At 39.7% G+C, this 20,293-nt stretch overlaps 1 protein-coding gene across 2 annotated transcripts in view; it reads right to left on the bottom strand.

Moving 5' to 3' along the window:
* Window positions 1–20,293, bottom strand: part of CNTNAP5 (contactin associated protein family member 5) — a 432,771-nt gene that overhangs the window by 183,840 nt on the left and 228,638 nt on the right. For both annotated transcript variants that reach the window (XM_087950302.1, XM_087950301.1), the window contains exons 8-9: window positions 14,507–14,771; window positions 10,599–10,748 (exon numbers count right to left, since the gene is read on the bottom strand). In XM_087950302.1, coding sequence (XP_087806428.1) covers window positions 10,599–10,748; window positions 14,507–14,771 — 415 coding nt within the window. The remainder of the gene's footprint in view (window positions 1–10,598; window positions 10,749–14,506; window positions 14,772–20,293) is intronic.

Raw genomic sequence — 20,293 nt, 5'->3', positions numbered from 1 at the left:
ATACTTAGAGAGAGAGAGAGACGCATAGAGGGAAAGTGAAAATGTCATCCAATAGCATTGTGCATCCTGGATATAATCAGGGAGCATAGAGTATACTCTTTGAAATATCAGTAGTGAAAAGATCAGACTGAAATGAATTCTATAATACTATCGCACCCTGAGAGAAGGTCCTAAAAAAAATAACTTCACATATATAAGCAATCCTCTGAGCAAACAGTGTTAAACAGTGCCAAACTTCTTTCTATCCTTTTTAGTATAGTATCAAAAATGAGGTTAAAGAGACACTGGTAGAATGATTTAAAACAAACAAAAAAACAAAAAACAAAAATGCACTCAGCGCTTGCCAATGCTGTGATCTAAGTTACATGCCTTTTGAAAAATTGAACAAAACTGTTTTCAAAGCCATAATTCCAATCCTTAAAGATTCCACAAAAATCCACCGCTGGTTATTGCATTTGAGAATGGAATAGGGTTTTGAATCTGCAAAAATATCTTATGGGCCTAAATGGAGCTAAATGCAAAATGTTTGTGAATAATATACATTATGATATTACTATCACCACCTTTCCTGATTATAATCACAGGAACTTTCATATAAACCTAAAACACAGAGACATTTTAAAAAGGAAACCAAGTTGTCTTTCATTACTACAAAGCAAACTTTAATCTCCAGGTGAAATATTAGCAAATACTCCCTAATTGATATCTATATGGCGATGGGGGAGGGGGGAAAGGGGGGGAGGGAGAGGGAGAAAGAGAAAAAGAGAACAATTCTTCTCCAAATTTTAAGAGGAAAGTAAATGGAATAACTAAATTTTGCCCCCTGTATCTTCCAGTGCTGGGGTGACTGGAGATAGGAGGTTCAAGTCATTGTTAAGTCATGGAAAGTCACTGAGTAACTTTTGGCTAGTTAGACTCTTTTGGTTAAAAACTACCTGTCAGGTTGCTGTTATGGGAATAAAATTAGGGGAAAGTCTGATGGAAATGATTTATTTTCCTAAATATAAATTAATCCAATAAATGGAAGCCCTACTAAAAAGATTGTAGCATACTTCATGGTGTTTGGGGATCAGAGGTTTACTTCCAAAGAAGTAACTATTTACAATCTGCTCTGATAGAGGATTATATCAGTGTACAAATCTCACACAAATATAGTTAGAGAACAAAGAATGCTCCAAAATGTATAGTTCCCTAAAGTATCCCTTTTCAAGTCAATATTCAATAGGATGCTTTGTCTGTTATTTTGCCACTTACTCCTGATCCTCTGAATGGATATATGAATTTAAGTAACCCAAAACTGATCCTTTGGTGTAACTAAAGCCTACTGATTATACATATATATATGATTTGGCCCCACGGAAAAGAAAACCTAAACAATTTCCTAACACACCTAAACAGCACACACCACAAAATCAAGTTCACCATGGAAACGGAAACAAACAAACAACTACCATTCCTAGATGTACTAATCTACAAAAAAAAACAGATGGCACACACCATATACCAGAAGAAAACAAACACCAACCGCTACCTCAACGCCCAATCCCACCACTACCCAGCACAGATAAACTCCGTGGCCAAAACACTAATCGCCAGAACCAAACGCCTGGCAGACAAGACACACATAAAGACTGAACTATGTACCCTGACTAAAGTACTGACAGCTAACGGTTTCCACAAAAGCAAAATCACCGGCTTGATCCATAAAAACACACTGAGACATAATGGAGACCTAGAAGATGAACAGACCTATGGAACAGCTGTCCTGCCCTACATAAGAGGTACTACAGACAAAATCAGTAAGATACTACACAGGCATCACATCAAGACTGCCTTCAAAACAGACAGAAAAATAGCAGCCATCCTTAGAAACCCCAAAGATAAAACTGACCTGGAAAACCAAGGCATATATGAAGTCCCCTGTGCATCATGTCCGGCCACATACATTGGACAGACCAATAGAAGAATAAGTACCCGCCTGGATGAACACAAAAATGCAGTAAAAAAGCTGGAACACACTTCCTCACTAGTCCAACACATGAAAGCCACAGGTCATAGCATCGACTTCAATGGCACCAAAACCCAAACCACTATAGAAAACCCCAGCCACAGAATTATCAGAGAAGCCATAGAGATTGAAAAAAGACCTGAAAGCATGAATAGAAGAGATGATTCCACCAGACTGTCAATTATTTGGAAGCCTGCACTCACAAACAAAAAAATCTCCACACCACAAGCCAGGCAAACACCTGGGCACAAACAGATCCCCACTGATCCCTCCAGCTCAAACACACCCCAACCAGGCACCCAGATGAAACCTAGCTTCCTAATAAATGATAGCCATCCATTTACTTGGAGCCAAGCCGCATTGAAAGCCTCCAATGCAGGAACACAATGTTGCCAGCCAATCAAGACAAAAAAAGCCACAAAACAGACAGAAGATATTAGAAACACCAATCAAGCAGAACACAGCAAACTCCAAGACCAATAAACACAGACCAAGACTCCCAACCAATCAGGATGAAGAAAAAACCATTCTGGAAAAGCAGTAGGCTAGCCCCAAATTTAAAACTGAAACGGCTGTGAAAGTCTGACTCACAGACGAACACAATACAGAAGCCTGATGATGGCAGATGAGATTCTGCTGAAACGTTGCTACAACTTTAAAAGAACTACAATGACGTGGGAAAATACCCGAACCAAGCCGAACACCATACATGTAAGTACCGCGAAAACTTAAGAAAACATATATATATATATATATATATATATATATATATATATATATATATATATATATATATATATATATATATATATATATATATATATATATATATTTGTTTTCTGAGGTTCTCGGTATTTGTATGTGGATCTTTGGTTATTCGGGTTTTCTCCGCGTAAGATTCAAAGTATCTAGGCAACGTTTCTGATGAAGTCTCATTCATCATCTTCAGGCTTGCTTCTTTGGCTCTGGGCTTCTCAGAGTGATGTGAGCTTTCAGCTGCTTCTTCCTTCTAACTGCCAGTGGGGTGTGACTTGACTGGGTGGGGCTTGGCTGCGTTCCGATTGGGTGGGGTGTGTTCTCATTGGTTGGAGGCTTGGCTGTGTTCTGATTGGCTGAGGCGTGCTCTGTTCAGGTGGGGGCTTGGCCGTGCTCAGGCTGAAGTCCCAGCTGCTGGGGATTTGAGCTGGTGAGCTGGGATCTTGCTGTTTGGCTTTGAGTTCGTGGTCGTGCCACATCTTCATGGTGGGGGTCAGTTCGCTCATGTATGGCTCAGATGGGTTTGAAGTGGGTAGTGATGCAGCTGCAGTGCGGCTTCTGGTCTGTGGTCGTGTCTCATCTTCTGTGTGGGTGTGAGTCTGATTTTTACGTGGAAGTGTGGTGGTGGCATCTTGTGTGGCCCTCGTGGGTGTGGGTCTGGTGTCATTCATCATGTTGAGTACTCGTCTGTTCATAAGGGCAGGTTTCCAAATGGCTGGTATGTCATGAACAGACGAGTACTCAACATGATGAATGACACCAGACCCACACCCACGAGGGCCACACAAGATGCCACCACCACACTTCCACGTAAAAATCAGACTCACACCACACAGAAGATGAGACACGACCACAGACCAGAAGCCGCACTGCAGCTGCATCACTACCCACTTCAAACCCATCTGAGCCACATGAAGCGAACTGACCTCACCATGAAGATGTGGCACCACCACGAACTCAAAGCCAAAACAGCAAGATCCCAGCTCACCAGCTCAAATCCCCAGCAGCTGGGACTAGCCTGAGCACGGCCAAGCCCCACCTGAACAGAGCACGCTCCAGCAATCAGAACACGGCCAGCCCCCCAACCAATCAGAACACAGCCAAGCCTCCAACCAATGAGAACACACCCCACCCAATCGAACGCAGCCAAGCCCCCACCCAGTCAAGTCACACCCCACTGGCAGTTAGAAGGAAGAAGCAGCTGAAAGCTCACATCACTCTGAGAAGCACAGAGCCAAAGAAGCAAGCCTGAAGATGATGAATGAGACTTCATCGAAACGCTGCTCAGATACTTTGAATCTTACTTGGGAGAAAACCCGAATAACCAAAGATCCACATACAAATACCGCTGAGAACCTCAGAAAACAAATATTGCACCTCTACGGGAGGAAACCCACCATCTGACCAGGACTTATGAAAACTTGAAGTCCAAAGAGCTTCCATTTTATGTGACCTCGCATTCCTATGCAACTGCCGAGATCAAAATTTAATTCCCACAAGCTTCCAATTGAAATTCCACACCAACACAGCAGCCACCAAACGCATCCTAAAAGAACAGAATTGGCCCTAATTAGAAATGAACTTCACACAAAAGATTTCTCCTAGACCAAATCAACAAATATCTTCTCACACTTCACCTCAGACTCAGCAACAAGATTCACCCCTTACTTTGGGACAAACCAAACAACTCGCTGTCTGGAGAGCCGAAACACAGACCACCCTCAAGACAGACACACACACCAACAAACTCAGAAAACTACAACAATGCCAGAAACCAACTCCTCTCCCTCACAGCCACACATGAAACAAACAGTGCACAACATCTCAGACAAGATCCTCACACGAAGCCGAAACCAAGGTCCTTTCAAAAGGATTCAACTTTGCTGTTGCTCCCAAACACATCCCCACAGAAACCATCATATGCGGAGTTGAAACCAGCCTGACCAAAACCAACCCTGATGATGCTAATAGAAACAGACTGAAATCACCAGCATCCTCTGCACTAGCAAACCACCCAAAAGCAACTTATCCAAAGAAGAACAAACTGCACTACGTAACCTGAAAGAAGACACCAGCATAATAATCCTACCAGCAGACAAGGGCAACGCGACAGTGATTATGAACACATCTGACTACCAAACCAAGTTAACCAACCTACTCCTAGACCCCACATACAAACCCCTAAAGACAGACCCCACCACCTACCTAGAAAAACCACCAGATCCAAAATAAAAGCCTCCCCATCAGTGATGAAATCCAGCAAAGAATCATACCCAGAGAGAAATCTTCCAGATGCCCTAAGCTTTATGGTCTCCCAAGATACACAAAGAAGGAACTCCACTTAGACCAATAGTCAGCTCCATAGGGTCACCTCTACAAAACCTAGCCAAATTTCTCGCCAAACAACTACAGCCCTATGCAGAATCCATCAACTCACATGTAAGAAACTCATTCCAGTTCATCGAGATCATAAAGAAACAAAACTTACAACCCAGCGACCTACTAGTGAGCTTCGATGTCATATCCCTCTTCACCCAAGTGCCAATAAAAGAAGCCTTGACAGCCATCCAAAACAAATACAACCCCCCCAGCACATCCTAGATCTGACCAATCACTGTCTATCCAATACATACTTCACCTACAACGGACAAAAATACAAACAAATAGAAGGAGCACCCATGGGATCACCCCTCTCACCTGTCATCGCAAACCTCTACATGGAACACTTTGAAACACAAGCTCTAGAAAAATATGATCACAAACCCAAACTCTGGCTCAGATATGTAGATGACACCTTCATAATCTGGCCACACGGGAAAGAAAAACTGAACAACTTCCTCACACACCTCAACAGCCTACACCCCAAAATACAATTCACCATGGAAACAGAAGCTAACAATCAACTTCCCTTCCTAGATGTCTTGGTATACAAAAACCCAATGGCTCCCTAGGACACACCATCTACCAAAAGAAAACACATACAAACCACTATCTACACGCACTCTCACACCACCACCCAGCACAGATCAATTCCGTAGCTGAGACACTCATCTCCAGAACAAAATGCTTAGCTGATGAACAACACCTAAAAACCGAACTAAACACTCTCACCAACGTACTAACAGCCAATGGATTTCAAAGAAAGAAGATCACCCACCTAATCCAAAAAGAAACCCCAACCAAAATCCAAGACAGAGAACAAGAGAACGGCAAAGCCTCCTCCCATATATAAAAGGCACTACAGACAAAATCAGCAAGATCCTCCAAAAACACAACATTAAAACAGCATTCTGCACAAACAGAAAAATATCCACCATCCTAAGAAACCCTAAAGACAAAATCAGTTAGAAAACCAAGGAGTATATGAAATCCCTTGCACTGCCTGCCTCACCACATACATTGGACAAACTAACAGAAGAATAAGTGCACGCGTTGAAGAACATAAGAACTCAATCAAAAAGAAGAACAAACCTCTTCCCTGGTCCAACACCTCAAAGCCACAGGACATGAGATTGACTTTAAAAATACCAGAACTATCACCAAAACTGAACACTTCAGCAGCAGAATAATCAGAGAAGCCATAGAGATAGAAAACGCCCACACAGCATGAATAAAAGAGATGACACCTCCCGCTTACCAGCCATTTGGAAACCCGCCCTCATGAACAGACGCAGTACTCAACATGATGAATGACACCAGACCCACACCCACAAGGGCCACACAAGATGCCACCACCACACTTCCACATAAAAATCAGACTCACACCCACACAGAAGATGAGACACGACCACAGACCAGAAGCCGCACTGCAGCTGCATCACTACCCACTTCAAACCCATCTGAGCCATACATGAAGCGAACTGACCCCACCATGAAGATGTGGCACGACCACGAACTCAAAGCCAAACAGCAAGATCCCAGCTCACCAGCTCAAATCCCCCAGCAGCTGGGACTAGCCTGAGCAGCACGGCCAAGCCCCACCTGAACAGAGCACGCTCCAGCCAATCAGAACACGGCCAGCCCCCAACCAATCAGAACACAGCCAAGCCTCCAACCAATGAGAACACACCCCACCCAATCGGAACGCAGCCAAGCCCCACCCAGTCAAGTCACACCCCACTGGCAGTTAGAAGGAAGAAGCAGCTGAAAGCTCACATCACTCTGAGAAGCACAGAGCCAAAGAAGCAAGCCTGAAGATGATGAATGAGACTTCATCGAAACGTTGCCTCAGATACTTTGAATCTTACGCGGGAGAAAACCCGAATAACCAAAGATCCATATATATATATATATATATATATATATATATATATATATATATATATATATATATATATATATATATATATATATATATATATATATATATATATATATATATGGATCTTTGGTTGATTCGGGTTCTCTCCCTGCGTGCGAGATCAAAGTACAGTGAACGCTTCGGCGAGGTCCCACTCGCCATCTTCAGGCTGGTGCTTTCGGCTTAGTGCCGGTGCAAGCAGTGCAGTGGGACCTCGCCAAACGTTGCCTCAGATACTTTGAATCTTACGCGGGAGAGAACCCAATAACCAAAGATCCACATACAAATACCCGCGAGAACCTCAGAAAAACATAATATATATATATATATATATATATATATATATATATATATATATATATATATATATATATATATATATATATATATATATATATATATATGCCAATGATCATGATTTGCTGAAGAAACATATGAAAAATAATAAATATGTCTGAATACATATTGTAGCATTAGTTATTGTAACATCAGTCCCAAAATTTGAAGCCTAAGTACCATTCTAATGCTTCCATCCTAGAAACTTTAGACAAAATCTCATTTGTGATGTGAATCTAGGAGCCTTAAAATATTAGCCAAAAAATGAAAGAAAAATTAACAACTAAAAAAAAGTTTCTTGAACCATGGCATATTTGTCGGATGCTGTCTGTGTTATCAATCTATAAAGCAATCTGGAGAATAGAAGGTGATGGAAATGGAAAATAAGTTTATAGCGCTACAGAGTGCCACTTGAAGATTGTCTCTTCACTGTTCTGCTGTAGCACACTAAAAACCATTAGCAGCTGGATGTAAGCTTCTTGGATGTAAGATGTGCATGGATGTAAGCGATCAGAATGGATGCAAGTGGCAAATAGGAAAGAGGAGTTAACCACTTCTTGTGTCATTGGTTCTATAGGGGGTAGAGGGAATGACATCTACCCTCTGTAGGGATAGGAAAAGCTGCTACAAAGACAATAGTCAGATGAAAACAACCTGAGTCCAAAAATGTCATTTGAGAATGGGTTGACCCTTTCTAGTTCTCATGAAAATAAAGAGAGGGAGGGAGGGAGGGAGGGATGAAGCACATTCCGATTTATATATACATATATGTATCTTAATGCATGTAAAATCTTTGGTCCTTGAGTGGCCAAGCTTTATGGCTGCTAATTAATAAAGAAAACATGTCACTGAATGGCACATGTTTTTAAAAGCACAAGGTGGGTTCCTAAAGTCTTTCAGGGGAAAAAGATGGTTGGAAAATACCAGTGAAAACCTTATCAGAATCCTTTTGAAGAAGGAAGAGTTAGAGAAAAGTTAAGACCAAAGGGTCTTTCAAAGACTCTCCCCATAAAGCTCTTGAAATGAAATTGGCTAACGGGACACAATCTCACTTTTTCTCAACCAAAAAAAAAGTACTGGCCAGAAAGGAATGTCCTTGGCTGAGAAAAAGTGAGGTTGATGTTCATTCACTTCATCCATTGCTAGAGATATAGTGTATTAATTCCTTCCCTTCCCTCTCTCTTTCATACACACACGCATACCGCCTATTTTTCTTTCCACATTTCTTCAGTTTTATGACCTTATCACATGTATTTCTTCAGATCAGAATAACTTTCTTTAAGCATCTTGGGCTGGTTGGTAGACATTTGGTGCACATTTCCCCAGACATGAGTTTTGCTTTATAATTTTGTCTAATGTAAGTTTTTGTAAACACTGTCCCCAACACAACAAATTTTTCACATTATCTTCAAGAATGCATACATTTTCCTTAAGGTTTCCCTATTTATTTTTTTAAATTAGCAACCACATTTTAAGCAAAGTTTGACTCTTCATTAAGTTTGATAACACATAATGATACATGATAACTATGTACGGCTTGAAAATACAAAATTAAATATACTTTCATTCAAGCATTAACAAAATGTCTCTGTCATTCATTACAAAACTGATGAAACTTGGAGATCTGCAGGAGAGATGCATCCACAAAGTTCATTTTAACTATTCTAGTTTTATGGAAAGCTAACCCGTTTTCATGGTGTTTTTTTTTAACATATTTTGGATTCTTCTTATATTTCTACTGTTTTTAACTCTTGAAACCCTCCAATATTTATAAGTAATAACCAGTCCTACATGAAATAGGATCTGCATACTTAAAGAATTGCCTCTCTCCTGCAGTATCTACCCATCTTATTCAGTCCAAATCCCATCAGTTAAAAGAATATAATCCACTGAGACCCAGAAGGCAGGCCTTTTGTGTTGTAGCACATGCCTTTAAGAATAGTATCCCCTCCCACCCAGAGAGCCACATGGTCCCCAGCTTGCTTGCATATGAATGATCTTTGAAAACTTAATTGTGACTTTAAGCCTAAAAGTAAATGGGTACAGCAATAAGGCTCTGCTGGACTCTCTTTGGATGATGAAAAAACCCTTGACCTTCTAGAGATAACACTCCTGGACGAGTTGGTTCCAGTTAGGTTGGAGCCAAGACTCCGTTCCAGCTGAGGCAGATCCAGTAAGGCCCTGGACTCCTGCCTGCACTGAAACTTCTCAGACTCTGTGATTCATCCATCTAGCCCAAGGGTCTTCAAACTAGGCAAGTTTAAGACTTGTGGACTTCAACTCCCAGAATTCCTGAGCTAACATGACTGGAGGAGGAATTCTGCGCATTGAAGTCCACAAGTCTTAAAGCTGTCAAGTTTGAAGACCCCTGATCTAGCCCCAAGCCGAAGCAGGCCTTAAGGATCTGAAGATAGAGGACTGAGCTACACAGAGACATTAGCCAAGAAGCAGACTCTGAGGAATAACATGCATTGGAAGGAGGCTCAGCATGGGTGGTTTATTGATCTTATTCCTTGGGAGAAATTGCTGAGAACAACCTTTCAAGCCTCAGCCCTGTTGTGTTTACCTTATCAAGCTGTTGTGCCATGGACTCTTGATTCCACTTCACTGTGTTTCTTGTCTTTCCCCTTGGCTTTGTTGTTTGTTTATTGCATTCCTGGTCTCAACCCATTCCAAGCCTTGACTGCATTACATTTGTCATATTCATAGGTAAAACAAAAAAACTCTTTGCTCTAAAAAGTTCTGACTGAGTCTGTATATCTCTGGAGTGTGGCAGGCAGCCAGCTTAGTATCTTATTGGCTGGCAGACATCAGTACAAACACACACACACACACACACACAAATGGATGGAGATGGGACCTCCACTTTTAGTGGTGGGTGCGATGGAGTTGTTGCTTTGGTGGCTTTCCTCGATAAGCTGGTTATATGTTAGGCTTTGTTTTGTATTTTGTTAAAATATATATATTCTGTTTTCAACCTGTGAAGCCAGTCAAAGTTTAACAGTGTAGAAATAAGATAGACAGATAAATAGACAGGTACTCAGACAGACAGATAAATACTTTTTCCCTTAACCTTTCAGGAAGCAGTATCATTTCTTAGTAACAAAAATAATCTCAAAACATGATAGTTTTTTTTCTCTTTTTAACAAGGAAAGTAAATGTAATAGTGTACAGCAATTACAGGGGAAGCCAGCTTACCTCCAAAATAATAGCTGTGCCCTGAATAAATCTGTGAAATGGTGGTAGCATGAACAGCTGATGCTACATCATTATCAAGAGTTAAGGTGATGCGATGTCTTCTGGCATTGATGTTAACTGAGTGCCACAGGCCATCATATAGATTGCTGCCTAAGAAACAAAGAAGTATAAACCTGATCAACCATTCACATCAGGACCAAAAGGAAGAGACAATGTCTATATGAATCATTCTGACCCTTCCAGGAAGCAACAAAACAATTCAGTGGGCAAATAACCAATAGGGGGATTTTTTACATAAACACAGCATGGCCTGAAGACCTCAGGCACTCATGAAGTTGCTACATATACCCAGGGATTCTACCAGTTCGCACTTATTCTCTAGAACCAGTTGTTAACATTCTAAGCAGTTTGGAGAACTGGTTGTTAGAAGAAATTACTGGCCTAATCCTGTAAGGAGGGCAGGAAGTAAACATTCTGGTGTTGCTTACAGAAACTGCCTCTCCATTTACCCTTATTACATTCTTGGCAGGACTAGACTTCCTGTCTCAGGAACGTCTCTGGAGTTTTCCCCCCCTCTTTTGCTGGTACTTTGCTTGTGTGGAGTGACCATTCAAAGTTACAATGGCACTGGAAAAAGTGACTAATGACCATTTTTCACACTTACGACTGTTGCAGCATCCCCACAGTCATGAGAGGCCAGGCAAGGAGATGTGTGCCCCGATGTGAGTGATATTGAGTTGGCCACGCCCAGCCAATAACATGACCACCAAGCCACGTCCACCCAGTCACATGACCACCAAGCCATGCCCACCAACTAAGCCATGCCCACAGAACCGGTTGTTAAAAAATTTGAATCCTACCCCTGCATATACCAACTTGTTTAATCACCCCAACTGAGAGGGTATAAGCTATCTCAAACCCAGAAAGCTCTTGTGGATATTTAATGTGGGCAAGGACTTGCCATGTTTTTAATTTGTAAATAAGAACCATCCTGAACAGACATCTTTTCTATAGGATAATTGTGTGTGCATTCTTCATCTGATTATGAGCATTTTTATTGCTGACAGAATTCTGATATTACATGGAAGTGACCAATTATATAGATCACATTCAAATGTTAACGCTTCAGAGTGGGTGTATTTTGCTTTAAATTGTGATTATCATGAACCTTAGTAGCATCTGTTCTCAAGAAGCCATCTGATTTAATTCTCAGCTGCATCATGTTGGCCGTGAAATGATATTCCTGCACATTTCCATGGAAATCTCATTGTTTCTAATTAAGCTTATTTCCCAGGAAGTGTTTTAGTATCTAAACTGAGAGGCATTTTTGTGAGTTTAAAGTGCTGCTGGATACTCAGCTATAAAGTAACTCTGGAGCTCTTGGAGAAGCCTACACAATGCACTCCAAAGAGAGTTTGCTGAATAGGTGTTATGTTCACACTTGTAGTAATTCAGTTTTAGCAAAGACACATACAGATGTCTTCATTTGGGTAAGAAAAATCAAAGGCATTAGTATGGGCGGGGGGGGGGGGTTGAGAGAAGAATTTGGATGTCTTAGTGATCATAAGCTGAACAAGGTTTTTAAGAAGACTGGACAGCCAGCTGTTTGAAGTGGTATAGGGTTGCTTGCTTATATAGTGATACAATATGTGCTATATTTTCGTTCAGATGTCGTAAAAATACTGTACCCATTCTGAGCACTATAGTTGAGAAAGAAAAGACTAAAGAGATACATTTGAAACTATTGGGTACAGTTGTTGTAGTTAGCCGGCAGCAGGTGTGATGGTGGAGGAGAGTGAGGAATCAGATGAGTGGCCAGGACCATTAGGGAGTGGGCTGCTGCCTTCAGAGATTGTGGGGGCTGGCAGCAGTGATGAGGAGGTTCCCGAGGAGCCTGTGCCAAGTGCGCGTGCATGAAGGATTACTTGGAGAAAAGAACAATTACAGCAGCACAGGCAACTTGGGAGTAAGGCTGCAAGATAATGGCCCCTCCCTCAAGAGGATAAAAGCCAGGTTTGAAGAAGCATTCTTTGCAGAAGGCAAAGATGCTGTGAAGCTCAGCCTCATGGACATCATAGTTAGCATTTGAAAACTCTTGTAAATTAGTTCTTATCTCTGGGTTTTTGGCAGCCTTGACAAATAACTTGGCAAGTCTCTTTCTTGTCAGAGCTAATTAGTTGGAAGCAGCCTTTTATCTATGAAGGAACAGAATTTGTGGATTAAAACTTAAAAGGTGGGGGCTGCTGCCTTTGTCTTGTGTTTACTCTCTTGGAACCAGGTTGGGTCAGAACAACAGTTAGCTTGGAGAACAAAAGACTGTGAGCAGTCTTCAAGAAGGGTTGAAGAAGGGTTGTGTACAATTGTGGAGTTCTTCCAGAAGATGGAGGGGGCAGGGGCAGTGGAGGCAAGACTGGGTTTAAATCAGAAAAAACAAATATTCTAACTGTAAGAGGCACTCAATAGTTAAAAAGAAAGCTTTAAGAAGTGTAGAATGTCCTTCACTAAATGCCATCAGAGGCTGGATGGCCATTAGTTGAATATGCTATAATATGAGATTCTTACACTAAATTGGAGATTGGATTAGATTATCTCCAAGGTAATTTCCAACCCCACATCTGTGATCTTATAATTCATTTAATTTATATTAATTTGTTCACATGATGAATTACTTAATGGAGCATTTTACTACTTGTTTCAGGCAGTTTATAAGCTCCAGGCCCTTGATGGGCTATCAGATCCTCTGGATCAGAAAGAAGGTTGCTTATTCTTTATCAACTTTGCTTGAATAAGGGCTTCCTAAGTTCTGATATTAATCTTTTGTTCTTGGTTAGTCTGCTCCTCAGCCCTTCTTCATAGTTTGGATAAGACTTCTACTCTAGCCATAATTTATAGCTTGTCTATGTATTTGCTGTTGTTTCTCTCCTAGCCCTGATAGGAACAGGGATTTAGGAATAATAATAATAATAATAATAATAATAATAATAATAATAATAATAATAATAATAATAATAATAATAATAATAATAATAATAATAATAATAATAATAATTAGTACTATTTGGAATTCCAGCCAAGTAGTTGGAGTAAAGAATAATTTTATTGTAAAAATTTATTTAAGGCAGGTGAACCTTTCCATGAAAAGCCTGTCCTATAAAAGGATATGTATTTAAAATGTCACAGGACTCTCTTGCTCTTGTGTATGTTCATACTTCTTCAATAGAATGATAGGCTTTTCTTTAAGAATTCAACAATAGAGCACTGAGTATATAATGAGGGTTTATTGCCAGATGTCTTTTGAAATGTCATCTTGGTATCCTAGATTAATGTCAAACCAAAGATTTGTTATAATATCAACTACAAAGCAGGAAATTGTTTTTAAAAATGGAATGGAATGGAATGGAATGGGATGGGATGGGATGGGATGGGATGGGATGAGATGGGATGGGATGATATGGGATGGGATGGGATGGGCTAGGATAGGATAGGACAGGACAGGACAGGACAGGACAGGATAGGATAGGATAGGATAGAAATTCTTTATTGGCTGAGTGTGATTGGAAATACAAATAATTTGTCTCCGGTGCATAAACTCTCAGTGTACATACAAGCAATCCTTTCCATTAGAAAGGAGAGAAATACTAAGCAGCAAAGGGAGTTTCTGGCCATAGAAATACAGAAGCTCAATTTTCATCATCCTTCTACATTGGGTCTGCAAATTAGATCAATGGAAATTGGAGCTCTATAATACACGACAGACCATATATTATGCTTGGATTAAGAAATGACAGTTTGAGGATTGGCTTCCTTCCTTAAAACAAAGGATCCCAATTCTATGTTATGGACTAGGATCCTTATTTAACAACAAGAATAAAAGTGAGAAGGAAATATGCATCTGGTAAATATGATACCTGCACTGATGCCCACGTATCTCTGTGTTCCTTTTTGGATGTTGAGGATCAGTCTGCCATGGTGGAGATACAACAAGAGTGAGCCAGAATTTTCTGATAGTTCAGTAGACAGAAGGAGTCCATCCTTGTTCCATGTTCTAAACTGGAAGCTGACAGATAAGCCATCAATCTGAGGAGTACCGGGTAACAGTAAGTAACTGCTATTGGAGCTCTCAAAAGTGATGGGAGTGATTGGCGGTTCTGAACAGGAAAATGTCACATTGCCCTGGAAAGTAATAAGAACAAAAAGAGGAGAAATACAACAGATGATGTTCAAACTGTTTTTCCATTCAGCTGCTTGATAAAATTTGCCATCATCACAACAGAAAGATAAAAATGAAAAGGATCTTTAGAATATAACTGAATGTATATTAGGGGTATACTATATAGCCAAAATTTGATCAGAATTTTAAAACTTGACCTCCAGTTAACATTTACACATATAAGAAGTAAACAAAATAGACCAAGATAAAACAGAACAAAACAAAATAGATAAAATAAAAACAGCATGTAGATAAATGGATAAAAGGACTTCTTTGTGATGTGATTCTAGGGCAGGTCTGGACAATTAATTGTTTCAAGGAGCCTCATGAGAAACTGGGAATGTTGTGGAGGGCTGAACCAATGTGAAGATATATAGGCATGCATGCATCCACATATGTAAATTGGGGGGAAATGTCATATTCAAAATAAAAACAATTGAAGTTGTATTGCATGCAGGGTGTACACTTATTTACCTCACATGGGCTGGACAGGAACAACCAAAGGGCCGGTTGTAGCCCAGGGACTGTAAAATGCCCAGGTCTTGGCATTTTTGGATAGGGTTTGGATACCTTAAGCCATCTATGGCAGTAGCTACTGGTAAGAACTTGGCAATTTTGTTCATAATGTCAGGGTTCTGGTCTCAGAGTAGAAAACCAACCATTTTTCCCTTATTGAAAGATTGATCTCTGCTAGAAGATAGCATAGTATGCCAGCACATAAATTCTCAGAGAAATGACAGTGAAGAAATACATACTATAAGGTTTTGGGTTCATGCTGGTCATTGGGGCAATTTTTCTCATTAGATGTGATTTTATGAAATCTCTCATCCTATATTGCAGACTGAGGACAGAACACTAAAGTTGGCCAGAAATAAGACTCTATGGTACATGAGTGAACTAGACTGAGTAAACAGTTTGCAGATTTAGAAGGTTTCCAACTCCAACCAAGGCAAGTTAGTAAAAAGAAAAAAAGAATTTGAACAACCACTGCTAAATCTAATTAACTGATTCCCTCAATAAAAATTCAGCTACCACAACTGGCAATGTAAGAGATCTCAGAACATGTCTCCAATGTCTAGTCCTATCCAAAGGGTTTGGCTGGAGGTCTTACATGGCTAGATAACACACTGAATGTGATAACTGCTATATGAAAAGCCTGCCTTTTGTTTCAATACACCCAGTCCTGCAGAATTTAGATTTTAACAGGATTCATTGTTAGTATGAGTACTGCACTATAATCCATTTGTAACATTAGACTGATCATTCTAAACTCCTGTGGAGCATGGTTTATACATGAATTGGACTAAGATGAAAATCTTCTTTGCTTGTACTACTTTTCTGACACTTCCACTCCAACAACAAATTTCTCAAGGCCATCGATTTCTAAAGGTTTTAACTACAGCTGATCAAAATCAAACATTTCTTTTCAAACTAAATAATTTCCAGGGCAGTTAGTAATATTGATGATACTGGGAACACTCTGAGAATGTTCAAACTATTTTTGATAGCACCTTCAATTCAGAGCTAAATGCATTCTTGCAGAGTTGCTGGGAGCCCGGTTGTTTTGTTCTCAACAATTCCACAGTTGTTTATTCACCAAAATCAAATGACTAGCGATTAACAATATAGGATGGGACATATGCATACAATTCTTCCAAAGAAAAGGGCATTGTGGGAGGACTGAAGGGTTGCTTTTAATCCAAGGCACTTTGCCAAACATAAACTGAAATCTGATAAATCAATACAAAAAAATATTTTCTGTGAGGATAGCCTCTGATTAGAGCTGGTGCCTCATTATAATAGGAACATTAGATGTAACAAAATATGGCCAATGTGTGGGAAATGTTATATGATGCTTGGGGATTTTCTTGATGAAAGGATGAAACAAAATGAGGGAATTATTGATAAATGGAAAATGACAATTATTATTTACATTGGAAAATTAGTTCTGGTAGGAGATTTAATTCACAACAAGATGAAACAAAATCTTTAGTGGGAACATTTTTTTACATGACAACGAGTATTGGAACAAAACAAATTGAGGCATTTCAATGGATTCCTCTTTGAATTCATTAGTATTTGTTATATGGCCAAGATGATGTGAGCTGGAAATTTGGAAAATATAATCCAAACCTACATAAATTACACTTTGTATCATCTGATGAAAACACACCACTGGGACTGCTTTGTTTGGTCATAATTAGGTACTGGCTAAAAGTCAAATAAAACGGCCAGGTAACACAGAGAATATGATAGTTGCTTTATGAAAAGGCTGCCTTTCATTTCAATATACTCAGTCTTGTAGAACATAAGATTCATTACATGTCAGAGCAAGATGAATTAATTTCATATAATAAATAGCCCAATCTCCAGAATTTAGAAGGAAGAATTTTGATCCATCAAGTCAAGAAGCACAGCTAATAATGACCAATCAAAATTAGCTGAATAGTAATAGGATACTTGATAATTGGAATAAATGAATAAATGAATCATCCTAATTATGAAAAACATACATTTTATTTTTCCATTTTTTTAACTGCCGAAAATTCATTTTTTGTTCAGAACTTTCCCTAAAATGTACAAGTTTTTAAAGAAACTTTCCCTAATTCTCTTTTTAAAGCCACCATATCTAGTATATACACTTTGGGGGAATATTTTCCTAAATAAAAACTTCTTTATAAACTTTTTTGATCGGACCATAATGGCTAATGCTGTTCTACATATTCATTGGCATATTATCCCATTTCATATCCACTAAAATACAGCTGATATTAGACACTGGCATTAACTCTTTTATTTGTCAGTTTGATTGCTGTATACTTATAAACTGTGGCATGTTACTCATAATAACTTTGTGACCAATGCCACAGGTCTGTAAAGCACAGGGAAGCTGAATAAGATCATAAGACAGTCATGGTTTTAGTTAGTGACTGTTTTGCCTAATGAAGTTAGTTGCCAGTCCCATTTGAAGTCTCTAAACAAGAGCTATCTGTGCTTAATCAGAACAGTGGTTAAAATCTTCATATAGCATAGACATGGGTGCTGGTTTGAAATCAAATTTTGTTGTTGTTGCTTTGATTATTATTTTTCTAATTTAAACAACCAGTTTCTCCTCCTCTTCTTCGTTCTTCAATAGCCTCAGGGGTGTACCATTTTTTCCCTCAGTTACTTGAAGATAAAAAAAGCATATTTCAAAAGTTGAATGAAGAAACACATTGTGAGGTCGCTTTGAAGGTGAATGAGAGATTAATAGAGGGTGATGCCGTGGTGGGATTCAATTTTTTTTTACTACCGGTTCTGTGGCTTGGTGGGCATGGCCATGTGACTGGGTGAGTGTGGCTTTTTTTTTTTTTTTTTGCTTTTTTGCAGCCACCCCACCACCCATTTTTTGGGCCTTCTGGGCCTCAGAGGAGCCTGAGGAGGTTGCTCCTCTCCTCTAAGGCTCAGGAAGAAAAAAACAGCATGGGGGGGCCACGCAACACCCCTCCACGCTCCGTTTTGGGAGCTTCCTGGCCTCAGAAGAGCCTTGGGGGGCATTTTTGCTCCCATAAGGCTCCTCTGAGGCTCAGGAAGGCAAAAAATTGAGGGCAGGCTGAGCCATTTTTTGCCTTCCTGGGCCTCAGCAAAGGGAATCCCGGCACAGCTGATCGTATGTACACCTGATTGTCGGGAGGGAAAAAAAGAAAGAAATACCTTAGGTGAACGTCAGGCGGGCAGGGTGAAGTGAGCATCAAGTGGGAGGGCGAACTTACTGCCGGTTTGGTGACCCACGCCAAATCCTTGCTACCGGTTCGTCCAATCTGGTGCGAACCGGCTGAATACCACCACTGGGGTGATGTCATCCATTGCTGCCCTTCAGAAAGACTGCTTGCCTTTTCTGATGACAAGGGCAGTACAGATAAAGCTTTAGTAAGTTCCGAAGTAAAGGAAAGTTCTTAGGGAAATTTTTGTCCTTTTGTCTTAGCTGTTTATGCTTCTCCCTGATTTTATGTTTGATATACTACTGTACACTGACATAACTATATCAAAGGTAAGTAACTGAAAAAATATATAATAAAATTATGTGAACATACTGTATATACTTTAATTGGTCTTTGATGGAAATTTAATTCAGACTGGACAATTCACCAGTTTTCTCACTATTTAAGAGATGAGTTATATAGGATTGAAGATCAAGATTATTACCAAAAAAATTATCAGGCCTCAGCTTATCCCCAGTGCCTCCTCTGAAATAGTTGGTATAATAATGTAAACCCACTTAAAATGAAAACCAATTTTTTCCCTGACTGCGATATAGGATAAGAAGTTTCTGGACCTCAGGGGGAAGCAGAAGATCAGATGTGTCGAGCTTCTAAAAAATTTATCTAGTGCATTCATCTGATATTTGAGAACTCCATGGAGTCCAGTGTTTGCAGTCTGATTAATGATCCCTTTAACAGATACTGAAATCTACTCCAAAGGGGTTTCTGCTGCTTTTATAACAATTTTAACTTACTAAACTGAGACATTTAAAGGAAGATACTTAACATTTATTTGGTAGATCCTGTCATCAGACAAGAGTTTTACCGCTACCTATTTTAACAACAACAAAATTTCTGACGGGTCATTGCTTAAGTTCAAATGGATCCTTTTAGCAATTATAAAAGATAAAATAAATCGTTTGCTTAAAGATCATTAGAAGCGAATTAGTACAGTTGCAATAGCTTATTGAACAGGATATTGCTCATGAATTAATGATTGTGTATATATCTAAAGCAGGAATGTCAAACTTGCGTCGTCACAGCAGCATCACATGATGTATCAGGACTTTTTCCCCTTCGCTAAACCGGGCGTGGTTATGGCCAGTGCATGAAGCATCTGCCCACGGGTCAGGAGTTTGACAGCCCTGATCTAAAGGATGCCAAATATTTTTTTTGCTTTGACTTTGCAACAGGATTTGGGACTGACCTTATCATAATTAGCCTTTATCACATATAGACTCAATATATTTGAAGACTTTCTCTAATCCTTTCAAGCATGGAAGGTTGATACATGGCTGCAAAATCAGCCACATTTTTCTTCTTCTCTCATTTTTTTTAAAGTAAATAGTTACAAATTCTTAAATTAAAAAAGTTGCAGAAATTTTGTAAAACTTCAGTTGACCTAGAAACAGTATTATTGTTATAAGCCTGTTTACTCCATTAGTAAATCCTAAGGAACTGGAAATCTTAGCATCCTGTTAAGATAGAGGGGGAACACATTTTTGTTTGCCAATTTTTACAGATAATAAGAAAATGATTGTGTGTCATGAAATGGGCTATAAAAGAAAAATAAAGAAAGAGAAACAATAGGCAGGGTGGTGGGTTGGGTGCCCTGGCCCTTGGAAGGGGAGGCTGTGCGTCTAAGGTTAGTTTTGGGGTTTGGGAGAAACACAGGTGGGTGAGATTCAGCTGCCCTCTTTGCTGAGTGATTTCCTGCATCAAGTTGGTGTGGTCGCTTTGTTCTT

The sequence above is a fragment of the Notechis scutatus genome, chromosome 1 (assembly GCF_049901735.1).
Source record: "Notechis scutatus isolate UNSWTSFEM ecotype Mainland chromosome 1, rNotScu1.2, whole genome shotgun sequence".
NCBI lineage: Eukaryota > Metazoa > Chordata > Lepidosauria > Squamata > Elapidae > Notechis > Notechis scutatus.
The sequence above is the reverse complement of the archived record's forward strand: the minus strand, read 5'-3'. Positions and strand labels throughout refer to the sequence as shown.